This window comes from Pecten maximus, chromosome 1 (assembly GCF_902652985.1).
Source record: "Pecten maximus chromosome 1, xPecMax1.1, whole genome shotgun sequence".
Classification (NCBI taxonomy): Eukaryota; Metazoa; Mollusca; class Bivalvia; order Pectinida; family Pectinidae; genus Pecten; species Pecten maximus.
This window is the reverse complement of record NC_047015.1, coordinates 39,089,661-39,106,654: the sequence shown is the minus strand read 5'-3', so window position 1 is coordinate 39,106,654 and position 16,994 is coordinate 39,089,661. Positions and strand designations below refer to the sequence as shown.

The window sequence follows — 16,994 nt, the reverse complement described above, 5'->3', positions numbered from 1 at the left end:
CACTTTTGAACTTGATAGAATATAATACAGTCAAACTTCGTTAACTCGTACTCGGATAACTCGAAAACCCCGTTCAACTCGAAGTATTACTCCGGTTCCGGCAAAAATCCTTTTTCTTAGTAATAAAAACTGTGATAATTCGAAAAACTCGGTTATTCCGAAGTAAAATATTGGTCGCGATATTATAAAACCTATGTAAAATGTACCGGTTATCCCGAAGTTGAAAACATCATTTTCAATTTTAAACAAAATGTGTCAACAAAATACTCATCGTACATTTGTACGTCTTGGTTAAATTGTTTACAATTTCGTGCCCGGGAAATATCCAGTTTTTGTTTCGTTTTGTTATTAAATTACCTTTAACATATCTGTTTTTACTGTAAAACCCGTCTTTTTTAAGATCCAACAGTATTGATGTTGACAAACAGAACTTACATAATCCCTTTGATGATTAAAGCAGTGCGATAATTATACCCAAGTTACACCCAAGCTGGCGCCTCTGTACAGCTGTCTAGGTTACCATGTGCGTTCAGGCGGAACTATCCGACCTGAAATCACAACTATGGCCGGGTAACGTGTGAATTAATTCCAGGACTTCGTTTCTGATCGAACTATGATAAACTGTGCATTTCCTGCTGCTACTGCACTTGTCAACACGTGATCTGTGCCGATACATTTGTGTATGTATTATTTGCCGCAGACTTCGTATATTGTTTTTTTTATGATTTTTAACGATAATATAATTTTTGTACCACGACAGAAATTATTTAAATAGATTTTAAAGTGATGAAATTTTGTGTTAATCTTCTCGTCTTTCACTCACTTAGAAATGGCATGTCGGACACGCCTCCCAATCACAAATATACTGGCTTACTGGATTTCAAAACGATATGATAGTATTGTATCATATATAATTTACTTTTTAGAAATGTCGTGTCTAGCATAAATAATAAATACGATTTTTTATAATTAGTATTTGGAATCAAATAGGCGTGTTTCTGTTAAGGATGCGTTTTTATGCAGAGATGTAAATGATTTTTATAGATATAATATACCAACACGTCTACCTTGAAACTCGGTTAACTGGAAGACTCGGATAACTCGAAGTTTTTCACGATCCCGACGACTTCGAGTTAACGAGGTTTGACTGTAGTTTAAAATGGTCATTTAAATCTACTTACGCGGCACAACGCCGCAAAATAGGCCACAGTACATAGTCCTCGTCCTCCTATGCCGTTTCAGTCAATTCAAAACAATGCGGGTTGAAAGTTCACAAGAGCGATAACTCCTGCAGGTGCATTCGATCGACACAATATTACTAGGTAAACCTGGTCACATTCAAATTCGATGTAGCTATTAACAATTCCAGTTTAATTACCGGCAAGTGTTTCGACAGACTTTTTTTTAATGAATCATCTGGATATCAGCAAAATCGTTAAGGAAGAAAATGATAGTAAATACAATAATAGAACATTCTGTTGTAAACGGTCTAATATTGTTTTTTAAGACTGGCCAAATCCAAAGACTCGCCCCCTTTCTTCAAATATCTGGTTTCATATTTCAATATACAATATCATTATTTAATTTACTTAATGTTAGTTTGATCAGAAATAAAACTATCAACAAGTCATTCCTAAATGCCTCAGAGTAAAAAGAAATGGTTTTGGCTAATGACATTCCAACGGTGGTTACAAAAACGTTATACATAAACGTTTATTTAGGTGTTGAACATCACTGCTCCAACATTGTGATTGGAAGTTTCTGATAGATACAGTAGCATCGCCAAACATGTCGAGAAGTAAAAAGTATTAATAAGCCATGATATTTAGAGATCTGAGGTATGTTTGTCTTCTCCCCTTAAAAATACCTTTCATTATATTTCACATTTAAATTAAATTTCAAGGAACTCGACGACAGATGGTCCAGGAAAAGTTCAAGAGGAAACATGTTTTATTTTAGAAATGCTTAATTTAAATAGACAGAAATATTGGTCCATTAGTACAATGTACACGTGTATATGTATAGTCAGACTACCTTTGGAGGCAGAGGAGTAAGATCTATTCTCTGACCCGTGCTTTAGCCCTGGACAGGACTGACCAGTACAGCATGTATGCATGTGCAGATGCATGTATGTATGTATGCATGCATGTATGATATATACACTTTAATGAAGTATCCACCAAAGAAGAGAAAAAGATTAATTTTATTACCCCTATTATCAATGAAGCCAGATTATTTCTAATCTGCCATCAATCTGTACAAAGGGACGAAATGTACCGAAACATGTTTTATTTTAGAAATGCTTAATCTAAATAGACAGAAATATTGATCCATTAGTACACGTGTATATGTATAGTCAGACTACCTTGGAGTCAGAGTAACAACATCTATGCTCTGTCTCCGAATAAAACTGCATTCATTTATACGTGTGTCCAGACCTTTCATTTTCAACACCACATCATTCATCTATAAGGTGAATGCTTTTCCCGGAGATGTTGGTGCCATTGACGAGACGCACATTTCCATAGCTGAGCCAAGCATTCATAAAACCTCTTACTTCAACAGCAAAAAAAAATCTATAGTGCTACAGGTACAAAAACATTTTTTTTAAATAATGCTTTATTCATACCAGATTAAAAGAACTTTCTTTCAGTTCGGCGTTTACGTATCTTTTTTTCTAATCAAAAGTTGCTTGGGTATTCATTTTCAACGAGGTTCAATGATACGAACATGTTTTTAACCCAAATACATAAAAGAAATGAAACATGAACACCTGCTTTTAATGTACATTTTATATCTGTACAGACAGTGGTTGACCATATAGGATGGCCAGGCTCTGTACATGACGCCAGGGTTTACAAGACAGGCGCGGTTGGACCCAATGAGGATTCAATGTAACTTGGAAATTACCGTTAACATTGCATCTTTGACCCATATATATATACATATAAGTATATCTACTGTTCTGTGTGGCAAGTGCGTATGCGTGTTTTGGGTAGCCACACGCATGCATGTCGCACGCACGGCGGGCCGTCCTAAAATTGTACCTTTGCTGTTAATAGGACGTTAAACAAAATAAACCAAACCAAACTGTTCGGTGTACTTGTGTCGGCTTGTGTCAAGATGAAGATATGGACTGCTTCGAAAATGACAACTTTAATTTATACATGAATAGGGCACAAGTAATATAAAATAAGATAAATTTTCTTTGATAATTTTACTTTTATGCCAAAATTATATGTGATGTTTTACAATAAACAGGATATGAATGAATTTAAAATGTTATACCAATATCAATATGTCTACAGCAATTATTCATCAGCACAAAACAGGTGTAGATAAATATATGTGTTGGCTGATGCACATACATGGTACCAAGTTTACAAATGCAATTGTATTGTGACAAGACTCGCTAAACTGGTAATTTAAGACACAATATGTTAATACCAAATATGTGTATGTTTTTTCGTATAAAAAAATGCCACAATTTCCATTTTTTGGCACCAACCAATGTAAGTGGTTTGAAATTCTCCATTTCTTACAGGTATAACTTACATTAAAACCAAGCAAAAGACCAGTTGGTTGCTATCTACAACGTTAGCCTAGTTAACGTTAACGTCATTGTGTTGAACGAAACCGTCTGCGCAGGAACGTCGTCTAGGCTACTCGATATCAAATCAATAACTTATGGATACTTTTAGGCATTTGTGATTCATTTGACACACAGTGCACTGAAAGTATTATAAATTTTGATCATTATTTTCACACGCTTTCATTTCTCCCGTGTTTGTTGACAAAAAACGCACTTCGCCCGGATATAGCCTAAAGAATAGAGGCGTAAAATCCGGCAAAATAATAACGATTTACGTCGTTGAGTTCGCCATGAAAGCTGAGAATACCTTAAATATTATGCAACATGTACTAATGCAAATTCATCGTTTTCTGTTGAAATTCGACTCTGAAAAGAATCTTTAAGTTTTCATTTTATACGAGATTATATGAAATTCGTCTCGAAGGTTTTAATACTTGTTGACGAACAAATATTAAAACCTTCGAGACGAATTTCATATAAATTATATAATAATTATATAATTCATATAATTTCATATATGCGCGGAAAAAACACAAATACCCTATTCATAAATTCTCGTGAATACAAGTTCATACCCCTTCCTCATCCACACCACATTTAGAGTGTAAATAGCGATGAGTGTATCCTTGATAAATAGTACCCAGACTGGTTAGTAAATTTCAAAAGATCGACACTGAGCAAACTTTTCAACTTTCATGGCAGAATATTTACATTTGCTCCGCATTTCCCCATTGACACAATGCCAAGAGGCAGTTGCCACCACACGCCTATAACACCCAGTGCCTCAGGCTACAACACCTAATGGGTCATGTGACATTAAAAAAGGCGGGATTTCTTTATGTTGGTTTAGTTTTTTTTCAAAGTTGATGAAAATGGTAAGACAATGTAAATAGAAGTATTGAACAGTAGCATGGGAACCCTAACGGTTCACATGTCATTTGCCCACCATACATATTTCTGCCATATCGACTATAACAACATTAAAACTACTGTTCATTGCTTAAATGAATGCATATCGGTTATGAAAGAAAATCAAATATTTTTTACACAACTCCAGTTAAATTAGTAATTTGACAGCAATGCATACAAACACATATATGACGGTTTAAAAATATAAGTAGAGTATTAGATGAATAATACTGCATGTAAGCCCTCTCCTCAGTTGATAAGGGCACAATGTTCATCTTGCGGAACAGTTGTTGACTGTAAATTTCTGTTGTTTTAAGCATATGCAATGACATCGTCAAAAGCAATTATGATGATATGTCGTCAATTTTTGTGCTCAAGTGGAAACAAATTATATCTGTACTCTCATTGCAATTAACAGTTTCCAATTACCTTGTCTATGGAAAAAGACCTGCATGTAAATTTGGGACCGTTGGAACACCATGTATGACGTCATACTGTCAATTGTGTCGCAAAGTTGTTTCGTTGTAATAAAAAGGACCAGTCACTTTTAATATGCTACATCGCCAACATTTATTATTATACCTTTCCTTATTTTACATTATTATACCTTTCCTTATTTTACACTATAGAAAAAGTAGACAATAGAAATGCTATTTGAAACACATCCTCCAAAAATGCTATTTACCAGGTAAATAGTCGAAAGTGTTATTTACCCGGAATGAGCGCATTCATATTTTCGCGGATTTTTTTGCTTTTTGTCATATCACTTCGGATGATTTCTACCGCCACCCTTGAATTAGGATAAAGTCCGAAAACTCTTTCGAAATCGTAAGCGTTTACTAAAATCGTTGGAGTGAATGCTACAGGAACATTTCGGAAAATGGCTTCATCTACAAGATTATATAATATGGATGAAGAAGCGTTGGAGAGGATTGTTTCTGAAAGACAACGACAACGCTAACACACAAGTAATGCTCTTTTTTGTTTTTGTTTTTGTTTTGTTTATTTTGAATTTACATTAAAATTTGATCATTGAAACAGACTTTGCTTTTATTACTAGTCTTGAACAAAATGGAATAATTTAAATGTGGGTATAATAAAACAGTTATTGTATGAGTATTTCAGGAAATAGCACTTTTATTGTCCCTGGATAATCAAATGAGTCCCGAAGAAATTCAATCTTGTACCGTCTTTATATTTAATTTGGTAAATCACTTTAGGTGTTGTTTAAGCGATCAGTTTTATTTTTCGGCTATTATTTCCCAATTGCTGGTGTTAAATTAGATATATTTCTATGCAGCGGGGCCCTTTTTTACGGTGTCGGCGTCGTAGCATCTCTTCAAGAAAATTCCAGAAAAAAAAAAGTATTCATGAAAAGTCACGAGGAAAGAGATCGAGTGTAGTTTTAGATACTCTAATTTCCAGGTTTGATGGGACAGAGAGGTGCTGTTTCACGGAGATATGGCTCCGTATACGTAGTGTGACGGGGATAGCTACAATTGAGAGAAGCCGATGGCTCAGTGGGCGTAGCTCTGACGAGGAAAGACAAGGGGAATTGACGGGAATAGACAGGTGCCGTTTCGCGGAGTTACTGTTCTGTAGACATGGTAAGACGGGGGATATTGCTCTGTATGCGTGGTTTGACGGGGCCGTGTCACCGATATATCTCTTTGTGGAGTATCGGAGTTGGATTGAAATGTTTGGCTTATTCATATTGAAACTCCGGTGTCAGCACGTGGCCAGGGAGTTTGAGAGGAGCTTGACTGAAAAAAAAATGTTCAAGCAGTGAACGTCCATTCATATTGCAAAAGAAGCAGGGTGGAAAGATGAGGTAAGTGGCAAAAGATGAACGAAGAAGTAAAAAGAAAACTTTACCAGGATTTAGGGGCGATATCAGAAGCAAGCAGCATTGCAAAGGTAAATGGAAAGAACGGTTGAATCTGTGACGTACAGTGGTAGTATGGTAGAAAAAGTAGGACATACACAATAATACAACCAACTGCGTAAACTCGTGGGGGCCAAAGAAAACAGCAGACATCATAATGCCAAAGTAGTCCACTAGCGGATCCAGGGGTTGGTGGGGGGGTCCTGGGGGTCAGGAGGACCCCCCCGTCCCTTTTTCGGAGGAGGAATTTTTTTTATAACCTTAAAAATCCCCCCCCCCCCCCCCCCCCCCTCCCCTCCCGCCCCTTTCGAAAATCCTGGATCCGCGCCTGTAGTGAGACACATTAAGGAACGCAGAATGAAGAAGGAACTGACGGAAGAATTAAAGGGAACAGACGTTGTCAAAGGCCCAATGCAGTAACATTGACCCTGTTGGAAAGATGATACTCGGACCGACCCGGAAGATCCGCAGAAGAAGTTGAACAGAAGTCGACGCTCTGAATCTTATATATTTTTGTACAAGATATCTTAAATATTATACAAGATATCTCATAAACGATATAAGTTTAAAGAAAAATAAATGAGATATCTTATATATTATATAAGATATCTTAATATCTTATATAAGATATCTTATTAAATACATTTGATATCTTAAAAAGAAAAATTTATGAGATATCTTATATCTTTTATGAGATATCGTATATATTATATACGATACTCATAAGCTTTAATTCTACCATGTTTGCTATGCAACGCCAGTTTTGATTGGTTTAAAACCATGTATTATTTTCCAATAACCCACGCTCGTGCCAATAATACACACTCGTGCCAATAATACACGCTCGTGCGTCACGGCTGTAACAATTTTATATATCTAATATTCACCCGCTTTGATGAAAGGTTACCATAGCCGAGTGGGCTAATGGGTTAGTCTTTCAATAAATTTTTATCAAGACGCGAGTTCGAATCCTACGGAGGCTCCCTTTTTTTTCTTTTTTTTTTAATTTTCAAAATCAATGCCATATGATAGATACTCTTGATCGTAGTACTGTATTGCCTGTATATTTCATCAACAAATAATGCAATACTCAAGAAATAAATTACAAGGTTTTCTCGGGGTTTCTTTGCTGTTTTTCTATTAGAAAGAGGTCGGTCTCAGAACTAAACAGTACATGGTAGAATAGAAATAATCAACTTTGAATCGTGTATTGTTGCAGGATATACAACTCTGACTGCGGCCTTCGTTATTAATTCAATTGCAAAATATCCTCGTCCTCGTTGTATATCCTGCAATAATACACGAATCATCGTTAATTATTTCTTAAATAAGATATCTTATATACCGGTAATTTGGTAAATACTAGATCAACATTGCTCCACGAATAAATGACAACTTGACTTGCCATAGGACGAACCTAAGTTTGGTTTGGTTAAAGCTAAGGTCATTTAAGGACGGCCTCCCGTGCATGCGACATGCATGCGTGTGGTGAGTGTGCATGTGTCCCGGCTGGCTGCGGTATGTTCGTGTTAAGTCTCCCTGTGATAGGCCGGAACTTTTGCCGATTTATAGTGCTACCTCACTGAAGCATACTGCCCAAGACACCCAGCAGCACACCCCACCTGGTCACATTATACTGACAACGGGCAAACCAGTCGTCCTGGGGCACTCCAAATATGCTGAGCGCTAAGCAGGAGTAGCAACTACCATTTTTTAAGACTCTGGTATGTCTCGGCCAGGGGACAGAACCCAAAGCCTTCCACACAGGGGCGTACGCTCAACTAAAGGCCAAAAGTGAGGCATTGTCAAGGGAGACACTATTAAAGAAGAAAGTTGTTAAGAAGAGAAAAGATAAGATCACAAATTTAGTCACCTCCTACGATCATGCAATGGGGGCAGCAGGTACAATTCTTATGCCCTACCTACAGGGCAGGATCAATTTAAGACTAACTAATAACTGAGTGATGAAGAAAAAATTGCCGCAAAACAAATAACATCCGATATGATGAAAAACGGCAATGTTGAAATTGCGAATAAGATGTCTAGATCTGGATAACGTATGCTGACATCCAGAGAGCTTAAAGAGACACGGTAATTTGTAGTGAAGTCCAAGACAACAGAATAAAATAATATGTAAGTAATAATAGTTATCTGGTTACTTTTATTTTTATACTGACAAATATAATGGGTCTAAATACACTTCCTGGGATATGCTCAGCAGTTTACATAATTAAGAATGGTCATGTTTTTAATTCAACAATACATTGTTTTTACCTTCAGGGATTTTTCTCACAAATTTGGGATGTGGCTTTTTTGTCTCATTATGGTAGAAAAATTTGTGAATTGGGAAATATTTTATCAGAATTAACTTGCAAATTTTGGGAATTTGGCTTGAATATAAAATAATGGGCCCATTAATGGGCCAAAAAATCCCTTTGAAAAAGCCCAAACCATTGTCAAGTATTTCTGCGAAGTTTTATTGAATTACCCAGTAAACCTGATAGCCTGCAGTTTATTTAGTAGGTGCTGATTCAGCATTTTGCCAAAGAATTTTTAATAATAAAGTCCATGTAGACTGTCCTCCATTGTCCCCAAGTTTAGTTACAGCGGAACAGAATAATAAGGCCAACAATTTAAAAAAAATCTTTACAAAATCTGTTTAACTGTATGGGAATGGTTATCCTGGTCACTTTTCTCGAAATAAACCAGTTTCAAGTGTGTTATCTTTTGCAGCATATATCATTTTAATTCTGATATGTGTAAACAAGCCTTACAATGAATAAGACAGATCTTAAATCAGACACAATTATGTCTTACTCTCAAATAGGATTACAGTATTTATTCACAAATAAGCTCCTTCTTTATTTTGGTTGAATCATCAATTTTAAAATAGAAGCTATAAGTGATTCACAATATGTCCACCCCAAACCTAATACTGAACCTGAACACTAATCGAAGGGGCTTATTGTTGGATAAATACAGTACATACAGTATATCTTATTACATTAAAATGAAAATTGGGCAAAAGATGAAAAAAAAAACAAAAAACCCATACAAAAATATCTTTTCATAAAACATATCCAAATCTTACACTCTGTCACTTGTGAATATGTGATAGGACAAAATCTAACAATTCTTACAATCAGACTCAAAATTATGTGAATATCAGACACAAACAACTTGCTTACAGAAATATGGTACAAAAACAAGTTGTGTACACAGACACACAAGCCTCATTAGAATTTTGCTGGTTGAGGAGCCAACATAAGAAGGCGATTTGCAAGTACCTAGATGAAATAACACTCCATTTGCATTTTAATCAAGGCACCAGTGTGTCTATACCTGGATTACATCATAACTGTGTGAGGTCAAGTATCAAATAGAAAATGGATATCTTTGTAACACCCAACAGCTGGAAAAGGTGTAGTCAGTTTCAATTATTTACAGAAAAAAAGTTGTATGATTGGTTTTAGACAGCTAAGGACTTCGTAACTAGATCTGTAGCTATATGAATAAACAAGAGGCACAGAGAGCCTGTATCGCTCACCTGGTTTCATAAGTATGTGTCGCTGGTCAAGTCCCACGTTTGTAAAATTTTGAATCCCTTTCCCATTGGGGTGCTACCAGTCAAATATGAGGGATATCCATGGCATTGCTTAATTTCAGAGAAAAGGTAATTTATATCAATCTGCCAAATTAACCCCTTTTGGCCCCATCTGTCTGATATCCACTACTTAGTTTCAGAGAAGTTGTTCATATCAATTTAGCCATTTTGGCCATGCCCCTCAGGCACCCAGGGGTTCAGTCCCACAATTTGTACAATTTTGAATGTCAACTACCTAGAGATGCTTTCAGTAAAATTTTATTTAATTCCAATCAGTGGTTATGAAGAAGTCAATGGTTGATGACTGGATGGCCAGACTTGGTCCAGTAAATCTGGGTCCTCAATTACAACTAAAGGGAAATAACTCCAATTCTGTTGTAACAGGTTTTATCATTTTTTAGCTCCTATATAGCTTCAATGACAACAAAATAAAGGCAACACTTCCACAACTGAGTGAAAATCAAATTAATAACTTTCCATATAATATTGGACTACCCTATCTGACACAGAAAAATCATATATTTTATTAACAACAGCAGCTGCTTACTCATTCAGGAGTCGAGAGGTATATTTACATGTTAAATGTCATGTCAATTGATGTCTTATTTGGTCCAAACTGACATTTTATCACCGATGTTTGGATCTTTTCAAATTATCTAAAAAGAACACTTCCTGAATATTTTTAAGAAGGCCTCTATTGTAAGGTCTGTGCTCGGTATGTACAGGTACCTGATTAGCATTCGGTTTGCTATTGTTTTTTCTATTCAGCTTTTGTTTAGAGATTTTATCACTTCGATAAGAAAAGCTTTCCCTGTCCTGTAAACATTCCACTGCTGGTGTTTTGTATCGTTCATTTGTTGTTTGATTGGTTAATATAAGGTACGTATGATAAAATGCGAAGGATGCCATCATAGGGATAAGTACAATCAAGGCCACAACCAGGAATACCAATCGAGGATACTGCAGGAAAAGGTGCTGAAACAAACACAAATATAGAATTAAAGATATATCTCTTTGCTTGCTGGGTTTTTTTTTCTTTTCTTTTTTGCATACTGTATTTATCAACAAATTTTGTTCTTCGTGTTTGAAGAACCATCAATTCTAAAATAGTAAGAGAAAGATGGTGAAAAAAACAAGCCCTTTCCAAAATGTATACACTATTTTTTTTCACTAGAAGAGGGGGCTTTTAACCCACAAGGGAGGCAATTCAATAAAATTTAAGAATTTGGAAACAATAATATGTAGCTCATATTATGGTTATCCAATGTTGATACAATAATGTACAAGAAAAGAATCACCTGACAATACATGTTCCAGATCAGATCAATTCATTCGAGTAGACGCTCTGGAAATAAATCACTCTCAACATACAAAAAGTTTCCATTAATCTGGAATTTTGACAGTGAAATGCAAATAAATATATCCCTTAGGATAATTAGCCACACACATTTCTGAGACATTTGTTCTTACCTGAATAACAACAGATACATTCACAGGCATGGTCTCTCCGTCATCCATCAGGACGCGGGCCTCCAGGAGTCTTGAGTTACGCGTGTACAGCCAGAGGCTCCAACTCCCCACAGCCACACCTTCCATTGCCATGCCAATCAAGGTCAGTAGGAAAATCAAGAAATAGCGGTGATTAAGGCCTCCCACGTCGTTATTGGTCCACACACAATGGTGATCAAAACGGTGTACACAGCGATTACAGATACCTGGTAAAATAAAAGTTAAACATGACGATGGAGACTAATGCAAGCTTCAATATTCTGAAAGTTTTTTCTTTCAAAAACATGATAGGACCATTATTCTCTATATATGAGGCTTATATTTCAGAAGCCTACACTCCACCACCCTAAGGGGTACCTGCATGCAAAATCTGACAATTGCATATGATATATAAGTCCAAGAAAAAAAAAGATGCAATGGTGGATGGCTGGAATGCAGACATTTAACTTCCTGTTGATTCTGTCAGGATTTTCTGAATCCTTGGACAAAGACAAATTACAACACTTACTTTGAGATGGTAATACCAACAGGGATACTGATTACAGAGATCGATTTAACAAGAGTCTGGTTGGTTAAATCAAACATGACATGAACAAGTCAATGAGAACAGCAGGACAATAAAATCATGAAGATATTGTAAAAAAAAGGTCTTGGCATAAAAATCAAGTTATATTGACTAAATCACTCCAATGTCGGCCCAGATGGAAGCGCTCATGTGGTGGTACTGTGGGGTCTACTGGAAATGGGAGTACCAAGAGAAAGATAATTCTATTCCAACCAAATAAATCTGTAACACACTATATAACACTTACTGCAGTGTTTGGACCTAGCTGGCTTTGGACGATCACATGTTGAACAGATCCTGTTGGGTAAATATAGTCTCATGTCAAATTTGTACACCTGGGAATATAGGTCCTGTTTTCCTTGGGTTATCTCCCCTGGGTCAGACGAACAACTCTTATGGAAGAAGAATAAGTTTGTAAAAACCACTACCATTGGCATAAGAGTGTGGTTGGCATGTGGGTCAGACAGATAAAGGATGGGCAGCATGTCCTTCACCCACACAGCATGGCCTAACAACACAATGGCAGCAAAAACAAACTGCAAGACCTGGTTCCTGAAACGGATAAAGCATTTTCTGTGAATCAGTTAGGAACATAACTGTCATATTACCGGGTTTTTCCCTGATGAGGTTTACCTGAGTCTCTGACGGTTCTAAATTCTACAAGTTATATTATATAATTACTCTTGTTGACAGGAATGGTAGTGTTCAAGGAGTCTTACAGTGGAAGGAAACCAGCTAAGTACATGTAGAGTCAGGTCATGGTCTGGCAGATATCCCCAGAAGTTTTCTCATTTGTTAAGGGAAACAAATTCCAGTTACCTAGGTTATCACTACACCACCCATTAACTTGATGAGGTCAGTATAAATATTTAAAAGCTACATACTAGATTAATCATTATTATTCTTTATTTATAGAATAGAAAAATTTTAGAATATCTTAACTAAATCATTGATTATTTTGTTTAGACTCTGTTGGATTTTGAAAGTATGCAAGCAATACTTGTATGTGATGAAGAATGGAGTAAGTGCATTTTACCCAAATACATGTACATTCATTTACAATATTTCAAAATATTTCAATTTCAGGACATACAGTGTATTATAATCAGGATACATGCAATTGGCATAGCTGAAGAAGAAATAGACATGTTTCTATCAAATAAAAACCAACCTAACACCCGTTCAGGATATCTCGGATTCCACACTTTTACCCTATCAAGATATATCAATATCCACACTTTTACCCTACCAAGAGATCTCAGATTTCACACTTTTACCCTACCAGGATATCTCAGATTCCACACTTTTACCCTATCAGGATATCTCTGACAGATTCCACACTTTTACCCTATCAGGATATCTCTGACAGATTCCACACTTTTACCCTATCAGGATATCTCTGACAGATTCCACACTTTTACCCTACCAGGATATCTCTGACAGATTCCACACTTTTACCCTATCAGGATATCACACATTCCATAATCAATATTTCATCAACAAACTATTATACCTGGTATGTAGAACATTGTAGAGCTTTTCATGGACAGCATCTGTAAATCGCTGGGGTACCACAAATGTCACAACCTGAAAGTACAAAGGCATTATGCATAATTAGTATACCAGTGGAATGAAATAACATATGCAGTGAGGATCGGTTTTGGTTTTGCATTGTTTATTGTCCTAACAGCTGTGGTCATTTAAGGCTGACCTCCCATTTGTGGAAGTAGTATCGACTTTATAGTGCTACCTCACTGAAAGATATTGTCAAAGACACCAAGCAGGACACCCATGTAATAGCATGTGAAATGCATTGTTGATATTGTTGATCTAAAGCAATAGAATATGTAATTAATTGATTCATTATACTGATGAGTGTTAAAATAATCATGGATCTTTGTTTTGTCAACAAAATTTCTGTTATATATGTAACATGTTAAATGTTCAATTATTAGATGTAGCTAAAACAGTTAAAATATCTATGTACCTCCACTAAAATACGGCGTAGAAATCCGACTGGACCATTGGCTAATGCTGGAGAATCTCCATAGACATACAAGAGAGCACATAAACCAAACACTGTCACATAGATAGCTGTCAGAACCAAGAAATCCATCGCAACAACCCAAATACGGCAAGGATAATATTTCTTCAAAATTTCTGAAAGAAAACAACATTTCAACATGCATAAAAAAGAGTATATCTGAACATTAAACTGAGGGGTTTTAACCAGGGAGTAAGGTGAATTTAATACATATTCTCTGAAATCCCTGCTCATTCCGTATACAAAATTGTAGCATAAGCCTAATATAGCGGATATCAATATAAAAGTTATTGCATAGGAACATGTCTCTGGTTATTAAAATACAGAGTTCAGATCCACTATCCTAGAACTCTGGATGTTAATTATCAGATCCAAGTGCCTATGGTAACTTAAATGTCGCATATGGCGACTCAGGGATTATTTTTTATCAATACATGCATATATATAGCCCGAGTTTTCTCTGGCCCTGTTACCATGTCTGGTGTAGGGCCAGAGCGCACTACTATATGAAAACGTGGAATTATCCGACACCGTTTGGTGTCGCTAAGAATTTGGTGGATATACAATAAAATCGGGTGTGACATAACACCTACCTTACATATATGGATAAATGAGATATTTATTTACCCTGGAACACCCATTTAGTCCAATCTAGGTGGTTTATTCCGCCCGTATAGACCCTCGCTTTACGCAAGTCAAAATTTCGTACTGCTGACCCGCCATTTTGTAAGTGACAGTACGACTAACCACCCGAATCGGAACGCAATGGACCGAAAAGACCACGTATCATTTATTGTGTTTTTCGTCTTACATTGTTTAAAATAAGAAAACTAAGCTTATTATTTCCCAAAACCTGTTATATCCAATTTAAAAATTCATTATTTATGAATTATAAGCGGTAAAATATATAAAAATAAATGTTGTATTTTTTTTCTTTTCGCTCCATCGCGCACTGATTAGGGTAATTAGGCCGACCGCGACCTACATGGTTAGCAATATGGCGCCGAGTCAAGTATGAAATTTTGGCTAGTGTACAACGAGGGTCTATACAGACGAAATAAAACACCTAAGTGGGACTAAAGGGGTGTTTTGGGGTAAATAGATATCTCATTTATCCATATATGTAAGGTAGGTGTTATGTCACACCCGATTTTATTGTATTTCACCAAATTCTTAGCGACACCAAACGGTGTCGGATAATTCCATGTTTTCATATAGTAGTGCGCTCTGGCCCTACACCAGACATGGTAACGGGGCCAGAGAAAACTCGGGCTAGCATATATATAGATTAACAAAAAGTTATACATTACTCAGTCATTAAAACAGCGGTAAATGAATTAGTTATGCATTTCATTAACTTACTGGAATACAAAGAGAGCCAAAAGCATCAGTATGCAAAGTAGGCATAAAAGTAAAAAGTGACTGCAATACGTACTGTACTGTGTACAGTACAGATATTTTTTTTGTATCCTAAAATGCATTATGTATGCCTTAGTTATTATCCTGGCACCCAGCTACAGTCAGTTGCACCAGACAGATTAAATGAAACTTTCAATGCCTTAATATGAAGTATTTTCTTTGAGTTTATATCTAACTATTTACCTGTTTACCGCACACACAGCGTCAGGTGGACACTCTACTTTCTGTTTACCGATGTTTACTTCCGGTTCAAACATTTGCGTGATCATGAATAAGTTGAAGTTGCGCGGGAAAATAAATGTAAAAATAACAGTGAACATTTCCATAAGATCAATGATCCGTCGCCGAAGATATACATCTGTATGGTCACCTGACCCATAGATTGGTTGAACAGACTTCCATATGCATAACATGGAATGGACAAGTATGAAGTGGAAACACCCATTTGTAAAGTGTAAATAAACATAATTTTGCTCACTGTACCAGAGACATGTCTCTGACTAACTGATATACAAGTCTCTGACTGTATATATATAACCCTCTTCACGGGATGTCCATATCGCCAACACTGCAACAGATGGCCAATGTAATCGTCATTTTTGACGGAATTGGCCAATTATTAGTATAGCAATATTTTAAATGCTATATAGGCCCTATTTATAATGAATCGCTGTTATTTCGGAATGCACGATTCTGCATAAACATACAATTTCATTAAACTGAAGGCCGGGTCTGTAATATCGATTTCTAAGATGCATAGCAAGATCTAGTCCGAATGTTTTCTGACAATCTTGCCTAATCCGAAGTTGCCTTGCAGCAGAGACATATATACAGTATATATGTCTCTGCTTGCAGCGATTTAACGACATAGCAAGATCGTCAGAAAATTCAGACAAAATTTCATATGATGTTTTAGAAAGAACTTCCAGCTTATTGCAATAGCAAAAATTATAACTAATTTTAATATATATACACATAATATAGCAGATTTTGGTGAATATTATATTTCCATTCAAGGTTTCCAGCAGGATTTAACAGACAATGCAAGAGTATTTTTGCATATACAGAGGAGATCAAGTGTGAAGTGATGCAGTTGAAACGGTGTTTTTAGTACACAGTGTAGCCATCATGTGCCAATCTGCATGTGCAAAAGTGAGCTGTGCCTTACAAGTCCTTACCTTTTCCTGTCACTCTTTTTATGCACCTGGCTGACAGACACATTGTGACAATACACATCACTGTTCCTCGGGTAAGAAATTTCATAATTAGGCCTATGATCCTACTTTGAATTGAAGTCCATCTTGATATTCTAATTTATAGTATCTATCAAAATACAGTGTAATAAGCAATACTTTGTATTACAACACTGAGACAATTAAAAGTGTAGAAAACGAATCATGCCTTTTGGTTATCATTAATGAACTGCTGATTACTGAAGTTTTCATTTGTAAAAAGTACTATATGAGT

General features: G+C 36.1%; 2 protein-coding genes across 2 annotated transcripts in view; one reads left to right on the top strand and one right to left on the bottom strand.

Moving 5' to 3' along the window:
- Positions 1-8,524: 8,524 nt before the first annotated feature.
- On the bottom strand, positions 8,525-15,804 carry LOC117333223 (probable palmitoyltransferase ZDHHC4). The gene is made up of 6 exons (XM_033892411.1): positions 15,711-15,804; positions 14,052-14,224; positions 13,578-13,651; positions 12,312-12,616; positions 11,461-11,705; positions 8,525-10,965 (listed from the first exon to the last, which is right to left on the bottom strand). The coding sequence occupies exons 2-6, from the start codon at positions 14,178-14,180 to the stop codon at positions 10,618-10,620; spliced, it is 1,101 nt and encodes a 366-aa protein (XP_033748302.1). The 5' UTR covers positions 14,181-14,224; positions 15,711-15,804; the 3' UTR covers positions 8,525-10,617.
- An 18-nt stretch (positions 15,805-15,822) lies between these two features.
- Positions 15,823-16,994, top strand: part of LOC117333206 (delphilin-like) — a 34,476-nt gene continuing 33,304 nt past the window's right edge. The window contains exons 1-2 of the mRNA XM_033892382.1: positions 15,823-15,981; positions 16,545-16,776. The gene's annotated coding sequence lies outside the window, so the exon portion shown is untranslated. The remainder of the gene's footprint in view (positions 15,982-16,544; positions 16,777-16,994) is intronic.

Excerpts from the sequence above, each read along its gene's own strand:
- LOC117333223 (XM_033892411.1), bottom strand. The coding sequence starts at position 14,180 with ATGGATTTCTTGGTTCTGACAGCTATCTATGTGACAGTGTTTGGTTTA. Across the intron at positions 11,706-12,311 it reads AGCTAGGTCCAAACACTGCA|GTATCTGTAATCGCTGTGTA; the intron begins GTAAGTGTTATA and ends TTATTTTACCAG. Across the intron at positions 10,966-11,460 it reads ATGTATCTGTTGTTATTCAG|CACCTTTTCCTGCAGTATCC; the intron begins GTAAGAACAAAT and ends TGTTTGTTTCAG.